Source organism: Drosophila arizonae, chromosome 4, assembly GCF_054131065.1.
Source record: "Drosophila arizonae isolate 15081-1271.41 chromosome 4, UAZ_ARI_1.0, whole genome shotgun sequence".
NCBI classification, from domain to species: Eukaryota; Metazoa; Arthropoda; class Insecta; order Diptera; family Drosophilidae; genus Drosophila; species Drosophila arizonae.
Genome location: NC_142924.1, coordinates 13,938,144 through 13,952,058, shown reverse-complemented (window position 1 = coordinate 13,952,058; position 13,915 = coordinate 13,938,144). Strand labels below are relative to the sequence as shown.

Sequence of the window (13,915 nt, the reverse complement as noted above, 5' to 3'; positions counted from 1 at the left end):
ATCATATTATTTATATGTTTATATCGTTTAGATAAGGCCGTCAATGCAATTAATGCAATTAATTGTGTTAAAATTACAAAATCATACGTTGGCTGACTGCACGTTGAGTTTTGCTTTTGTTTTTTCCTTTTTACTACTGTGAGTTGTTTTGTGTGGGTTTTCTTATTTGCTTCTTTTTTTTTTGGATTGGTTTGGTTTGAGTGCTGCTGGCTATTTAATTGGAAAACGAATTGTCATCAGATTTAAAATTTTTTAATTACAATTTAGTTGGTATTTCTACGCATATGTATTAAAATAGGGCGCCTAACTAAAACAACAAAGGGACGACGCTATTAAATGTGACAGCTAAATAATATTGCAAATTGAAGAACGCAGCTGCTAGGCGCTAATAGAACAATTATAGCTGGAACTGGAACTGGAACTAGAGCTGTAGCTGGAGCAGGATTTGGAGTAGGGACAGGTGCAGGTGAACTATTGTAGGTGCGTAGGTATGTAAACAACAGCGGCGCCAGCAGCAATCACTTGAGGTAAGTCTTGAACAGCATCGTGCTGCGACAAAACTCTCGCTCCTGCTCCATGAAGAAGAGCATGTCACGCAGATTGACACGCTTGATGCGCGGCCTTAACGTTGTAGTCGCTGTACCCGTGTTACTCATCAGGCCGCTGCCACTGGAACCCTGTGTGTGTAGAGCAGACGCCAAGTTTGTTGACTAAGCAATGGAATGGTCGCTGGTAAGCTGATGTTACTCACCACGCCCACACCGGCCGCATCGCTATCCAATTTAAGTTTTTTCCGTGGTCCGATTGCCTGCAAAGCCGTTAAATTTGCGTCGCGCTGCCTCAGCTCCTCCATTTCCGCTCGCTGCATTTCTTTTGCCTGGATGAAGAGAAGTATGTTAGAGAATGGCAGAGTAATTTAATTGATTAATTGATCTTACCCTCGCCTTCATTTTTGCCTGCTCAGGATCTTCGACTCGCGTTCTAGACTTGGCCGCTCGCAGCAGCATCTCTCGTTCCAGCTCTTCATGTCGCTTTTGTTCAGCCTTGTCTAACTCCTCTAGAAACTTGATTTGACCGCGCACATCCTTCGCAGGCTCATACCGTGGATCCAACTGTGAAGTGGATACATTTATTGAGAGCTGAATTGGCGAGCAGTGAAAATCTTATCTCACCTTGATGACATCAATGCGGTGGTCCGCTATCACAGCCAACTTCTCCACAATATTCTTAAGCCGCTCCTGGCACGCATGCGATATGAGCACTGCCACATCTTGCGACGGTTCGTCTAAGCCACGTTCCGCCGTTATCGCACGTATTCGCGCCTGCAAGGCTGGAAGGTTGAGAAACACCTCGTCCTTGCAGGACCTTATCTGCGTGCCAATGTTTTCGGTACATCCAAGAATGCGTTGCGATTCCTCGGCCAGATTAACACCACCCATGGCGGCAACATCGTTGATATCATCATCGCCATATATTGACGATGACATAGAGCTCTGTTGGAAAAATGAATTGGCGGCTGCGGCCGCTGTTGATCCTGCCATCCCACTGCCGCTATTCGCCTTCTCATCTTTGCTTTCTCGGTCCACTGTATCCCTTTTCTTTTTACTTACCGACTTGTTGGCCACGGGCAACGCACTTCGCGGCAGCGTTTTGCTCGAAATGGGAGTCAGCGAGGCATTGATACGTTCCATATGCGGCAGCTGCGGTGCCTTAATCTCCACCAGCTTTGGCTCAAAGTGATTGTTGTTGTTGTGATGCAGCGAATTTTGCATCTGCTCGCGTGCCCTCAATGCCTCCGGCGGCAGAAGTACTGTGGGCAACGAAGGCACCGGCAACGATGTCGTCGACGCCGAATTTATCGTCGATAGCACTGATAACGTCGGTGTTGGCGGTGGTCCACTGTTCGATGATATGGCCGCCAGCGAGGGCGGATGCAAACTGGGCGTTATGGCCTTGATCTGTGTCTGGCCAACCTTGACGGCAGTGACTTTGTTCGTAGGCGTACTGTTTGGCGGACGAGATGTGGCGCGTATTTGAACCGCACCCGTTCGTTGCAGCTGTGCGTTATGCGGTCCGCGTATCTGTACAATGTTCTGTGAAGGTGTGAAAAGTGCAGATGAGTATACTAGATTCACCTAAGAACAGAATTAATCTCTATGCTTACCGCCTGCGCGGACATTGGCAGCGAGGGCATTTGGCCCCGTATGGCCAGCCGCGGCGTTGTGGGCAATCGAATGTTTGGCGGCTGCTTGGATATAGTCGTATGGCCTATCGTCGGCCTCGGCGTGTTCAACGAGTTTGGTGTTATCATTCGCACCTGCGTCTGTCCAATGGTTGTTGTCTGGCTGAGTCCAATCGGCCGGATTTGCGCTTGTATTTTCTGTCGAAAGATTATGTTGGATCATCGATATTTGATTGATTATATGAACATTAGGTATGTTTACCGGAAGCTGCGGCGGAAGTCCAGCCAATCCCAGCACTTGTTGCGGAGGCGGTTTGATGCCCTCAATGACCAGTTCCTTGGTGTAGAGCGCCTGTCGCAGCAGTGGCAGACTTTTCTGTAGATGGTACAGCAAATTAGCAAAAGCAAAGAATCAAATTGATTGACTTGATTACTTACCTTTAGAAACCCAATGAGGCACGGCTGTGGACTGGCGTTGAGCAAACGCTCCAGGCGATCACAAAACTCCTCTGGCTCCACATTCGCATTGACCAGCTCCTGGATAAGCGTGCGTACATTTTTCTCCACCGGCTTCGGTTCGCGTGTCGACAATTCAATTAAATTGGCTAAAAACTTGCGACACTTTTCTTTGGTATTGCCCTGCGCTGCCGTTGACGTTGTTGTTGAGTTCGTATTCGCCGTTGACGTCACATTCGCTGTCGATGACGCTTGGACATTGTTTGCCTGCGAATGCGGCTGCACGGCTGGTATCGTTTGGATCTGCGTTACTTGGGGCAAATGCGGCGTATGCTGCTGCAACTGCGCCAACTGTGGCGGATGTGACGAGCTGCTGAAACTGTGCGCATTGCTGCTGGCCACCGAGTTGACAATTATGTTGCTGGAGGCGGTGGTGCTGGTCATCGACTGTGGTTGAAATAAATATTACAGATTAACAATCAATTAGCTGAACAAACTATGAGTAGTCAGTGCAAATTAAAGCGATAAGCGGTAAGTTAAAACGAGAATATAGTTCAATGATTCTTATGCAGGCGCTCATGGGCTACGGGCTCCTATTAGTGGGAGTGTGTGCGTGTGTGTGGAATGAGTGCAAGTGGTGTTCGGGTCAGTTATTGAGGTCATGTGATTAATTAGGAAATAGTTACCGCCAAAAATATTCTTAAATTCTTCAAGTAATTATAAAATTAGTTAATTCAAATGTTGTAGATTTAGAAAAAATATCTATTGTTTTTGACAAATAACACACACGCCCCTGTGAAGCCCGAATAGCCTCTGATGCCTTGTTCATTTATAACTATGCTGCTTAGATTCTAAATGATCAAATAGAGTTCAGTTCGATGATTGTTTTTACGAACAGCAACGCATTTTCGCAGCGTATAAAAAACTAAATCAAAAGAATACGTCAAGTCAATTACACAGACAGTTACAACGCAGCATGCAAAACTGAGCAAAAGTACGATTAATATATATGTATATTCATATTTATATATTGTATAAGATATATTGAAATGAAAATTGAAAAAGTTTGGCGAACAATCGAACAGTCGAGTGCTCGAAGTTTAGCCGAAAGTCTAAACAAAATTGAAAACTGAAGCGTAGCGTTAAAAAACAGATCAAATGCATAAACAGACAAGAGAGAGGCGTTTAAGAGAATACATAAGTATATATAGAGCAAATTGAAAAATATTGGGAATATGAGAATTCCCGTTTCAATACAAGTGAGGCTTTGATTTTTACGTTTTGCTTGATCTTAATTGTGGCTGCGACATTTGCCGCTGCAGCTGCGGCTGCCGCGGCGGCTGCGCTGTTGGCACTGGCAGAGGCCTGTTGCTGCTGCTGCTGTTGCTTATGTTGCTGCTGTGCCTGTTGCTGCTGCTGCTGCTGCTTCATTTGCAGCTGTAGCTTCTGCTGTTGTTGCTGCTGATGCAAGTTAGTAGCGGGTTTGTTGTTGTTGTTGTTGGTAGTGGTTGTGGTGGTGGTATTGGTGGTGATATTATTAATATTATTATTGCTGGATGGGAGGATTGTGGATGATGTACGGACAATCGTTTTGCGCAGTGCAATGCTAGTGCTGGCAGTAGTTGCTTGCGAGGATGCTTGTGTTGTTGTTTGATGCTGTTGCTGTTGTTGCTGTTGCTGCAGCTGCGTTTGTTGCTGTTGCTGTTGTTGTTGTTGCTGTTGTGATGACGATTGGCCATGATATCTACTTACAGCTGCAGCCGGCACAGTTTGCAGACGTATCTGTGTGGTTATGGGATGATTTGTGGTTGTTGTTGTGGTGTTGTTATTATTATTATTGTTGCTGTTGTTGTTGTTGCTGCTGGTGTTAGATATGGTCTGTGTCATCGTCGGCGGGCCCGTCGATGTGGCCGTGCCCACGCGCAACAACTGAAATCCATTATCCGTTTTCACTAACAGTGCAGGCGTTTGTCCTGTATTAAGTGTGCCTAAAGTTATCTAAAATAGAGAGAGAAATAGAGAGAATAGACAGAGAGAAGTTCAAGTACAAGGGGTACCCGCTGATATAAATGCATGTATATGTACAGATGTGTATGTGTGTGTATGTGTGTGTGTTTGTGTTTGGTTTGGGAGGGATATTTGGGTGCATGAGTGTGTGCGCTGTATTAGGGAGCCTTGTGGATTAGTAGAGAAGAGCCCACCACAACAACAAAACTTACAAATACACGCATTCTTCTATTTAACATTCATTGTGCACACTTACCGATGGACTCTGTGGCCTAACGCCACCCATGTGAGAGTTGCTGATGACGACACGACTGAGCGAATTTGCGGGCATATTCTTTGGCTGCTGCTGCGTCGGCGCCTGCGGACGCATGCCGACCACCACGCCGGCAGGCAGCATAGAGTTAAGCAGCGGCTGCCCGGTCTGTGGATGGAGCAAGGATTAGAACAACAATTGCAATATACTTTTGGAATATTTGAGTTTCTATAGGCGGCATACAAAAGCTTTGATAGTTCATTTTGTTTTGACTACAACATGCAGCAGATCAGAGGAGTTGCGTCCAGTCACTGAGTGTGTCACAGTTCATTCTTTCACAGATCACAGTCAAACAAATGTGCATGGAAGAATGTGTGTGTATGTGTCAAATACATTTAAAATTTAGATGGAACATATGAAATTGCCTACTAAATATGATGAGATTATTATTGAGAATATTATTTAATAATGTGCTGGCCAATTCGAAAGTCATCTACAAGCTGTACTACAAAGAAGCGACCGTTTTAAAAGCGATTTGTTCAAAGAGAAACTCTACAAATAATACATAATTTGGGTTTTAATTAAAGGCATAGAGTGTGGAGCAGGAGACTTTGACTCTTGGTATGACAGTGAGCAGAGCATTCACAATTTGTGAAATTTCATTTTAAGAGAAAAATAGATTTTATTTTTTTGTAATAAGTAACGATAAACAGGAAGTTGCTTCGCAACAAATAAATATAATTTTCAAAATTTTTGAATACAGTGAACAGTCAATACAGTGACCTAATTAACCACAAAGAAGCTTTCTTTTTGATTTTCTAATATAATTTTTAAACATTTCTCAATTAGTATCCACATTATGTTTCCAATTGAATTTAGCGCCTAATCATTTAGTACGTGCGTTCATTATACCGATAGTTCACTGTTCACTACTGGACGTTCCAAGTGTCACAGTTTAATTGGGCACGCTAATCGTGTCCAGTAGGAAACAAAAGGGATTGAAGAGAGTCTGGAAAGTGAGGAGGATGAGTGTATGTGTGTGTGGAACAGGAATAACCATTGGACGCAGGCAAAGAGATGCGAAATGAATTGCATCAGAATCTGGCGCTACTATCGCCTCACTAGAAGACGATTACGTTGGGAGTTTAGCTTGATGGTGGATACCTGATTGATGGTCTTGGTCATTGTTACGATTCCTGCTGGTGCACTTGATACTAGACCCGCCGGCAGGGTGACAGCATGGTGATTGGATTTAATAACTAAGGTTTGTGTTTGGGTGGCACCTACTGATTGCGAATGTTGCTGCTGTTGCTGCTGATGCTGATGTGATTGCTGATGCACCTGATGTTGCACTTGCGACAGACCGGGCACCCCATGTCCTCCAATGCCCGCTGTTATGGTCTTGATCGTCGTCGTATTTGGCAGCTGTGCTGTTGAGATGATCGTCTGCCCAACACCCCCGCCTCCTGGCCCACCTATATTGATGGTGCCATTGGGCAGTGGCTGGGTGGTGAAGGTGATACGATTGCCGGCAGTCGATGTGGCCGGCGGCGCCGTTTGGCTACTATTCATTGCTTGACCTTTGCGGTGGCGGTTTCGGTTTTTGAAGCGTTAGCGCTTGAAGAGCCGGAAATGGACACGGCCCTCTTTCCCAGATTCTCTTCTGCTTGTGACGTTCTTTAGCCGCCTGGTTTCTTGATCAACTGTGCGTCTGTGCCATATTGTAATTATTATTATTGATGTGGATATTACGGCTCCTGTCTAACACTCGCATGCTGTGTAGCCGTCCGATGCGAACTGCAATGCAAATTTTAATTCACTTTAGTATTTATAGCGGAAAACCTACACATAAGTTATTATTATCGTTTTTACACTCTCGCGGGGCTGCAGCTGCTTCCACTACCTGGCTGTGGCATAGTTATACCTGTGGGTCATAAAACGCGAGTGCGTGGATTTTTTTCTTTTCTTTCTCCTTTCGCTTGAAAGAGCCGCAGATGTTTGCTAGGCAAGGGACGGGCCGCGAGTGTGGGACGCAGGTGAAAGCCGACAAACGAGACGATGCGATGCTAATTTAGCATAATTATATTCGTATTCACCTTGGCCAAAGCCTTTGGGTGCTCCGTTGACAAACGAAAACCGCAGAAAAGCGCTCACTCTTGCAATCGCACTCGCTTATTCACGCGGCTGCTGCTGCTGATGCGCTGGCGACGACGACGACGTTAACTCCTTGTCGCTAGCTGATTAATGTTAAAAATTTTCTTTTTGTTGGCCAGAATGTTTTTCTTTTATTGTATTTTCACACACACGCGCGTACGCGGCCTCTGGCACAGACAGTTTGTTTAGCACTGTATTTATTGTCGCTTTATTTTGATTATTTTGGATGTACAAAAAATTTGGCAGCGACCGAGCGACAACGCCGCCATTTTCACGAATGCGCGTGCAAAACGACAGTAAACGCGCAAGGGGCACAGACGTCGATAAAAGTACGAGACAAAAGGCAACGCTGAAATTGTTACATTCAGCCGCTAGAGGTCGCTAACAACAACGGCACTGCCAGCCCAAAATAAGTACAGCTTTTTTGAAGCGAGTCAAAAACTGCGTACGGCCAACTTCAAGAGAGTGGATAGTTAGGGGCAGCCAGCTTCACGCGAGTTACAAATTGCGCACAGCCGACTTCACGCAAATTAAAAAATTGTCATTCTCTGTCCTGGAATTCTCTCACGTTCTGCCGACGCATTTTCGTGTATCAATATTTGACCTATTACACGTAGTTTTTTAAACAAATATAATATATGTGGGATGAAGAATTTTCAAAAATATAATGTAGAATGCAATTTGTTGCTAAGTAGGGCGTTTGCTGACTGTTGCTATCTTCTGGCGGCTGGCAAGTGATGTTGGTGTTGGTTGGTACAGGCTGCAGTAGTTTTTGAAAATTTGTGGCTTATTTGACAAAGGCACTCACTTCAATTCATTTTGCATTTGAACTTGGTTCACTGGAGCGCATTTTAAACGTTAAACGTTGTGTTTTATTGCCGAAAATCAACAAATGAATGTTTACGAACCGTCCACCGAAAGCAGATTAGTTTTTACAGAAGTGTGACCAACTTTTGCAAACAAAAAATTACGAATGAAAAAAATAAGGGCAAAATACTAAACAAATTACATTCGTATTTAATATTATAACTTACAATTAAGTATTTATATTACGTATTGTTAATTAAAGAATTTAAAATTGCAATATTTCATTTATGTTAAATATTTAGTTAATAAAGCGCAGCATATCGAATTCATGATGTCCCGCAATCGCCGGCCTCCACAACGATAATAAAAGGCTGTTGATGACCAGACATGTGGGCGGGAATATAATACAGCACTATCGATTTTAAAATAACTTTTGACATCATAATAGAATGGAATCAAGTTAAATACAGAACATAAAGATTCTGAAAGAATAATTAATTTAAATTTAAATGCACAACAACTTGTTGTCTCTCACCATTCGCTATTGTTGACGTGTGTATATGCTTTTGTTGCTGTTTATGTTAACAAGGCTAACACCCGACCAAAAACAAGTTAATGAAATTAATCAAAAAACATCCACTTAATGTCGCGGCCGATGTTGTTGGCAGCGTTAAGCATCAACAAGTCGCCAGGTCTTCAGACTGGTTTAAATAATTTTTGCGTACATTTCTTTGTATTTCATTTCAGTTTTATTATCTAAATCATAATTATGTATCTTAAGATTAATAATTTATGAGTATTCTGTCATTTACAAACCTAACTAGCCGCATTATACAAAATATTTACAAGTTTCCCTACCATAAATCTAATTCTTGTTGCTCAACCTTAGATCTGTTCTGGTTTTGGTCGAGTAGGGCCAAGTCGTCGTCGTTGTTCGATTCTGACCAAAATTGTATTCATATACCGTTTTGGCTCCCACCTTGGCACTGTTTTCCTGAAATTTGGCATAGTTCGGGCTGGCAGTAAATTTGGATTGGTTGGTCAAACTGGACGTCGCGGTGGGCTTAGTGACAGCTGATGGCGGCGCACGAATTGCATCGAATTTTGCTTTAAATTTCGCAAAGAATGGATGGTCAAATGGATCTTTTGTCGTAGCACTCCTCACAGTGCTTGTGGGGCGAAGAGTTGGCGTGGTTGTGTGTGACTTAGTTGAGGTAAACAAGTAAGGTCGTGGCGTGGTCGATGGGACGATGAATGGATGAGGCTTTTTGGTGGTGCTTGGCCGAGCTGTTGTCGATGGACGAGTTGTGGTTCTATAGGTGGTAGACGTTCTCAGGCTGGGGCGAGCTGCAGCTGTTGTTGGCGTTGCTGCAAATGGATGCCAGGTTGTTGTAGAGCGGAGTGTGGGCCTCGTTGTTGTTGACTGTGTTGTAATTCTTGTCGTGGAACGTGTTGTGGGTCTTGTTGTTGTAGAGCGTGTTGTGGGCGCAACTGTTGTGGAACGTGTGGTTCGCGTTGTAGAACGTGCAGTGTGGCTTGCTTTCGTAGGAAGTGTTGTGGATCTTGTGGTTGTTAAACGAACTGTTGGTCTGGCAGTCGTGGAACGTGTCGTTGTTGTAGAACGCGTTGCAGGCTTTGTTGATGTCGTGGATCTCGTTATAGCTCTGATTGTAGGACGAGCTGTAGTCCGCGCTGTGGTACGAGTTGTAGTATGAGTTGGGGCTCGAGTTGTGGGACGAATAGTAGTAGTACGAGTTGTAGTACGAGCTGTGGCCGGCGTTGTGGTACGAGGTGTAGTACGAGTTGTGGGACGAGTTGTAGCTCTTGTGGTAGGCCGAGCTGTAGTCCTCGCTGTGGTTCGTGTTGGGGCTGGCGCCGTGGGTCGAGGCGTAGAACGAGTTGTGGAACGAGTTGTAGGACGAGCTGTAGTCCTCGTTGTGGTACGCGTAGTGAGACGAGTTGTAGTTCGCGTTGTGGATCTGGCTGTAGTAGTACGAGCTGTGGGTCTTGCAGTTGTATGTTGAGTTGTGGATCTGGAGGTAGTTTTCCTCGCTGCTGTTGTTGTTGTGACACGGCGTGTTGTTGGTATCGAACGCGCTGTTGTTGTCGATATCCGGGTTGTTGGCGAACGAGTTGTCACTTTCAAAGTAGTAGCTGGCCTAATTGTGGTAAATGGACGAGCTGTTGTTGTATGGGGTCGAATAGTGGTTGTTGTTGAGTGAGCTGTTGTTTTGTGTGTTGTTGATGGCTTTGTTGTAATCGCTGTTGTTTTTTTGCTTGATTGTTGCAGACCTGTCGTCGCTGCTGACGACGTGGCCGTAAATTTAATAATCTCCTGTCGAAAGCTATCGCTGCTTATATAAGGATGATGCGTAGCCTTTACAGGTCTAGAAGTCGTAGATATTTTGTGTTTATCGGCTTCTGGCTTATTAACAAGACTCAAGAATGTATTTGATACAGCTGAGGATGGACTAGATAGAACTGTTTGCTTATTTACAACTGAGGCTTGAATAGTGCTAGTTGAAGGTTTATTAAAAGGTTTTAAAAAGGGATTATGACTATATTCGGTTTTCGATGGAGCTGCTTGCCCAATAGATGCAACAGGCCGAGCTACGGGCTTGACTACTGCAGGTTGCTGCTGAGGTTTGAGTAACTGCAAGAAGGGATTTGCGCCAAATGGATGATTGGGTACCACAGCAACATGGGCTGGAGGCTTGACAGGCTTGGCGGTTGTAGGCTTGGCTGTTGGAGGTCTCGCAGTCGGTGCTGCGCTCAGACGTTGTAGAAAAGGATTTGCGCCATAGTCATGATTAGCTGCGATCTTTACAACAGCCTGGTGCTGCTGGACAGGCGCCTTCGGTGGCTTCGCATAGTGATTGGGCTTCTGTGCCTCGGAAATCTCATTGCCTGTAAAGCAATCACTCAACTGGGCCAAGTTTTGGTTTCTACAGTGACCATTGTATACGGTCCAAGCGTTGAAGCCATCACCCGATATGCGCGTGTGCTCCTCGTGTATAGTGCGAATGCATTGCACATCATCCGTAATATCAGAGTCCAGCAAACGATCGCATTCAATGTGGCAGGCCTTGCCACCGCCCTCGCCATGCGTGCACCAGTAGAGATCGCTGATCTGGAACAATCCATGATCCTCGCTGCCATCGGCATTCAGTCGACCCACTGCAGCTGTGTTGAAGGAAGACTCATGCTGAGCTATGCACACCCAGGTGGGTATTTCCTGCATGGGCACCTTGTGCTTGTGATACAATTCCTTTGCCAACTCACAGCGACTGTAGATCTTGCCCTTGGGCTTAGGTTTCCTTACCAGTTCAGTGTATGCCGGCTTTACGGGCTTTACTGGTGTTATGGGCTCCTTTTCTATCTCGTTTGGCTCAAAGCAACTGGCAACCTCTGCTCGGCTACGATCTCTGCAATGAGGATTGTACACTGTCCAGGCGGTGAAGCCATCTCCTGATATTCGCGTATGTTCCTCATGTATAGTCCGAATGCACTTGACATCATCGGAGATATCCGAGTCCAGTAAGCGATCGCAATCTATGTGACAGCCCTTGCCTCCGACGCCTCCGCCATGTGTGCACCAGTAGAGATCGCTGATCTGGAAGAGACCGTGATCCGCGCTGCCGTCCGCATTCAGTCGGCCCACTGCAGCTGTGTTGAAGGAAGATTCATGCTGCGCTATGCACACCCAGGTGGGTACCTCTTGCATGGGCACCTTGTGCTTGTGATACAATTCCTTTGCCAACTCACAGCGACTGTAGATCTTGCCCTTGGGCTTAGGTTTCCTTACCAGTTCAGTATATGCCGGCTTTGCGGGCTTCACTGGTCTTACAGGCTCCTTTTCCAACTCACTCGGCTCGAAACAGCTCGCAATCTCTGCTCGGCTACGATCCCTGCAATGGGGATTATACACTGTCCAGGCTGTGAAGCCATCGCCAGAGATGCGTGTATGTTCCTCGTGTATTGTCCGAATGCACTTGACATCATCGGAGATATCCGAGTCCAGTAGACGATCGCAGTCGATGTGACAGCCCTTGCCTCCGGCGCCCCCGCCATGCGTGCACCAGTAGAGATCGCTGATCTGGAAGAGACCGTGATCCGCGCTGCCGTCCGCATTCAGTCGCCCCACCGCCGACGTATCCAGACGGGACTCATGCTCTGCGATGCACACCCAAGTAGCTAAATCCTGCATTGGAAACTTGTGTGAGAAATACAACTCTTGGGCCAATTCACAGCGTTTATAAACTTTACCAGCTCGCTTAGGTGTTGTGTAATAGTGTTGTTGTTGTTGTTGCTGTTGTTGGTATGAATAGTGTAGCTGCTGTATTTGTTGTTTTGGTGTTGTGTGGTGCTTGTAGGCGAGCAACGGATTCGTTACTGGCGTGCTATAAACGTTTGCGAAATGCGACTTAACAGGACTGCCAATGAGATTGGGATGCGACTGAGTGTGCGACGTGGGCGAAGGCAGGCGAGGGCGCAGGAAGGGATTGCTCTGATAACTGGACACAGCCTGCACTGCTTGATAGGTGATCTGCTTGTGGGTCGGCCTGTAGTAGGGATTCGGCGTCGTGGCAGGAGCCAGCAGCTGCGGCTGCGCAAACGGATAGGCATAGCTGACCTTGCTGCCCCCGGCAATGGCATTAGGATGCGTGGCAGGGGCCACTAGAGGCGGCTTGGCAAAGCAGGCGGCCACCTGCTCGTAGCGCTGGTTGCGACAGTCCCGATTGTAGACAGTCCACGCCGTGAATCCGTCGCCCGAAATCTGTGTGTGCTCCTGATAGATGCGGCGTATGCACTGCACATCGTCCGCGATGCTGGTGTCCAGGAACTGATTGCAGGCAGCATGGCAGCCCTTGCCGCCGCGCTGGTCGTGTGTGCACCAGTAGAGATCGCTGATCTGGAACAGGCCGTGATCCGCACTGCCATCGGCATTCAGACGACCCACTGCCGCCGTGTTGTAGGAGGACTCGTGCTGGGCTATGCACACCCAGGTGGGTATCTGCTGCATGGGCAGCTTGTGCTGGTAGAACAGCTCCTGCGCCAGCTCACAGCGGCTATAGATCTTGCCCTGATTCTGCGCTGGAGCCAACGCCTGCTGATGCTGTAGCGGTTGCTGATGATAATAGCTCACCTGCAACTGTTGCTGGTGCGCGTGCTGCGCCTGCTGGTAGGAGGCAGCCACCTGCAGAGCATTGGAATTGCCACAGCCAGCCACATAGGAAGCGGCATCCTGGCGACAGTACGCATTGTAGGCCTGCCAGGCGGTGAAGCCATCTCCGGAGATGCGCTGATGCTCCGCATAGATTTTACGCACACACGCGATATCGTCCGCAATGTCGTCGTCGCGCAAACGCGAACAGCTCAGCCCACAGCCAGCGCCGTGGCCCGGAGGCGAGCACCAGTAGACGTCGCTTATCTGGAAGAGGCCGTGCGAGCCGCCGCCCGGTCCGCTGCCACCGCCAAAGGCAGCCGTATTCAGATCACTCGAATGCTGGGCAATGCACACCAGCGTGGCGGCCTGGGCGGCGGGCATTCCGTATCGCTGCTGCAGCAGGGCAGCCAGCTCGCAGCGCTCGAAGACTCTGGCCGAGCTCTGCTGCAGCGGCAGTAGCAGGCAGAGCAGCAGCAGCGAGCATGAGCGCGACACTGACAACATCTTGCGATGCTTTGACACAGAACACTGCGCTCGGCGCCCTATATATATATGCTGCTCTATATAGTCAGAGAACGAGACAGTCCTTAGCCGAGTCGAGCCGAGCCGAAGCGAACCGAATCGAGACGAAATTAATTGAAGTGAAATTTAAATTTCAAATGATATTTTCAAGCAGAGGCTTCTTCGAGGGGGGCGCTGCGTGCCTTAGCGCGTTTCGTAGTCGACTGAGCGGGCCAGTGTCAGCGGGTCTCATCTTGAGCCCAGCCAAAAGCCAAGTTGGGGCTATTTGAATATGTGCGGTATGACGACAGCGAAGCCAAACTGGTTGCGGAGCACACACACACTCCATATGTGTGTGTGTGTGTGTGTGTGTGAGAGAGTGTGTGTG

The 13,915-nt window shown here is 47.0% G+C and overlaps 2 protein-coding genes across 10 annotated transcripts; both read right to left on the bottom strand.

The window, feature by feature from the left end:
• Positions 1–236: 236 nt before the first annotated feature.
• On the bottom strand, positions 237–8,018 carry Taf4 (TBP-associated factor 4). Of its 9 annotated transcripts, none has more exons than XM_018007917.2 (11): positions 7,861–8,018; positions 6,063–6,695; positions 4,902–5,066; positions 3,917–4,636; positions 2,621–3,085; positions 2,445–2,558; positions 2,165–2,380; positions 1,173–2,093; positions 939–1,112; positions 752–877; positions 237–677 (listed from the first exon to the last, which is right to left on the bottom strand). In XM_018007917.2, the coding sequence occupies exons 2-11, from the start codon at positions 6,468–6,470 to the stop codon at positions 519–521; spliced, it is 3,468 nt and encodes a 1,155-aa protein (XP_017863406.1). In that variant the 5' UTR covers positions 6,471–6,695; positions 7,861–8,018; the 3' UTR covers positions 237–518. The 9 variants fall into 9 exon arrangements, with proteins under 9 accessions (XP_017863406.1, XP_017863405.1, XP_017863408.1 ...); XM_018007916.2 differs by lacking the exon at positions 7,861–8,018 and adding an exon at positions 6,995–7,401; XM_018007919.2 differs by lacking the exon at positions 7,861–8,018 and adding an exon at positions 6,995–7,401 and having other exon boundaries at positions 4,391–4,636.
• A 567-nt stretch (positions 8,019–8,585) lies between these two features.
• On the bottom strand, positions 8,586–13,763 carry LOC108614635 (uncharacterized). The gene has a single exon (XM_018008843.2). It carries the CDS (start codon positions 13,528–13,530, stop codon positions 8,725–8,727), a length of 4,806 nt encoding a protein of 1,601 aa, XP_017864332.2. The 5' UTR covers positions 13,531–13,763; the 3' UTR covers positions 8,586–8,724.
• Between the last annotated feature and the right edge of the window lie 152 nt (positions 13,764–13,915).

Coding starts and splice junctions, on each gene's coding strand:
- Taf4 (XM_018007917.2), bottom strand. CDS start 6,470: ATGAATAGTAGCCAAACGGCGCCGCCGGCCACATCGACTGCCGGCAAT. Junction 2,559..2,620: donor GCCTCATTGGGTTTCTAAAG/GTAAGTAATCAA, acceptor TACCATCTACAG/AAAAGTCTGCCACTGCTGCG. Junction 2,381..2,444: donor GACTTCCGCCGCAGCTTCCG/GTAAACATACCT, acceptor ATCTTTCGACAG/AAAATACAAGCGCAAATCCG.
- LOC108614635 (XM_018008843.2), bottom strand. CDS start 13,530: ATGTTGTCAGTGTCGCGCTCATGCTCGCTGCTGCTGCTCTGCCTGCTA.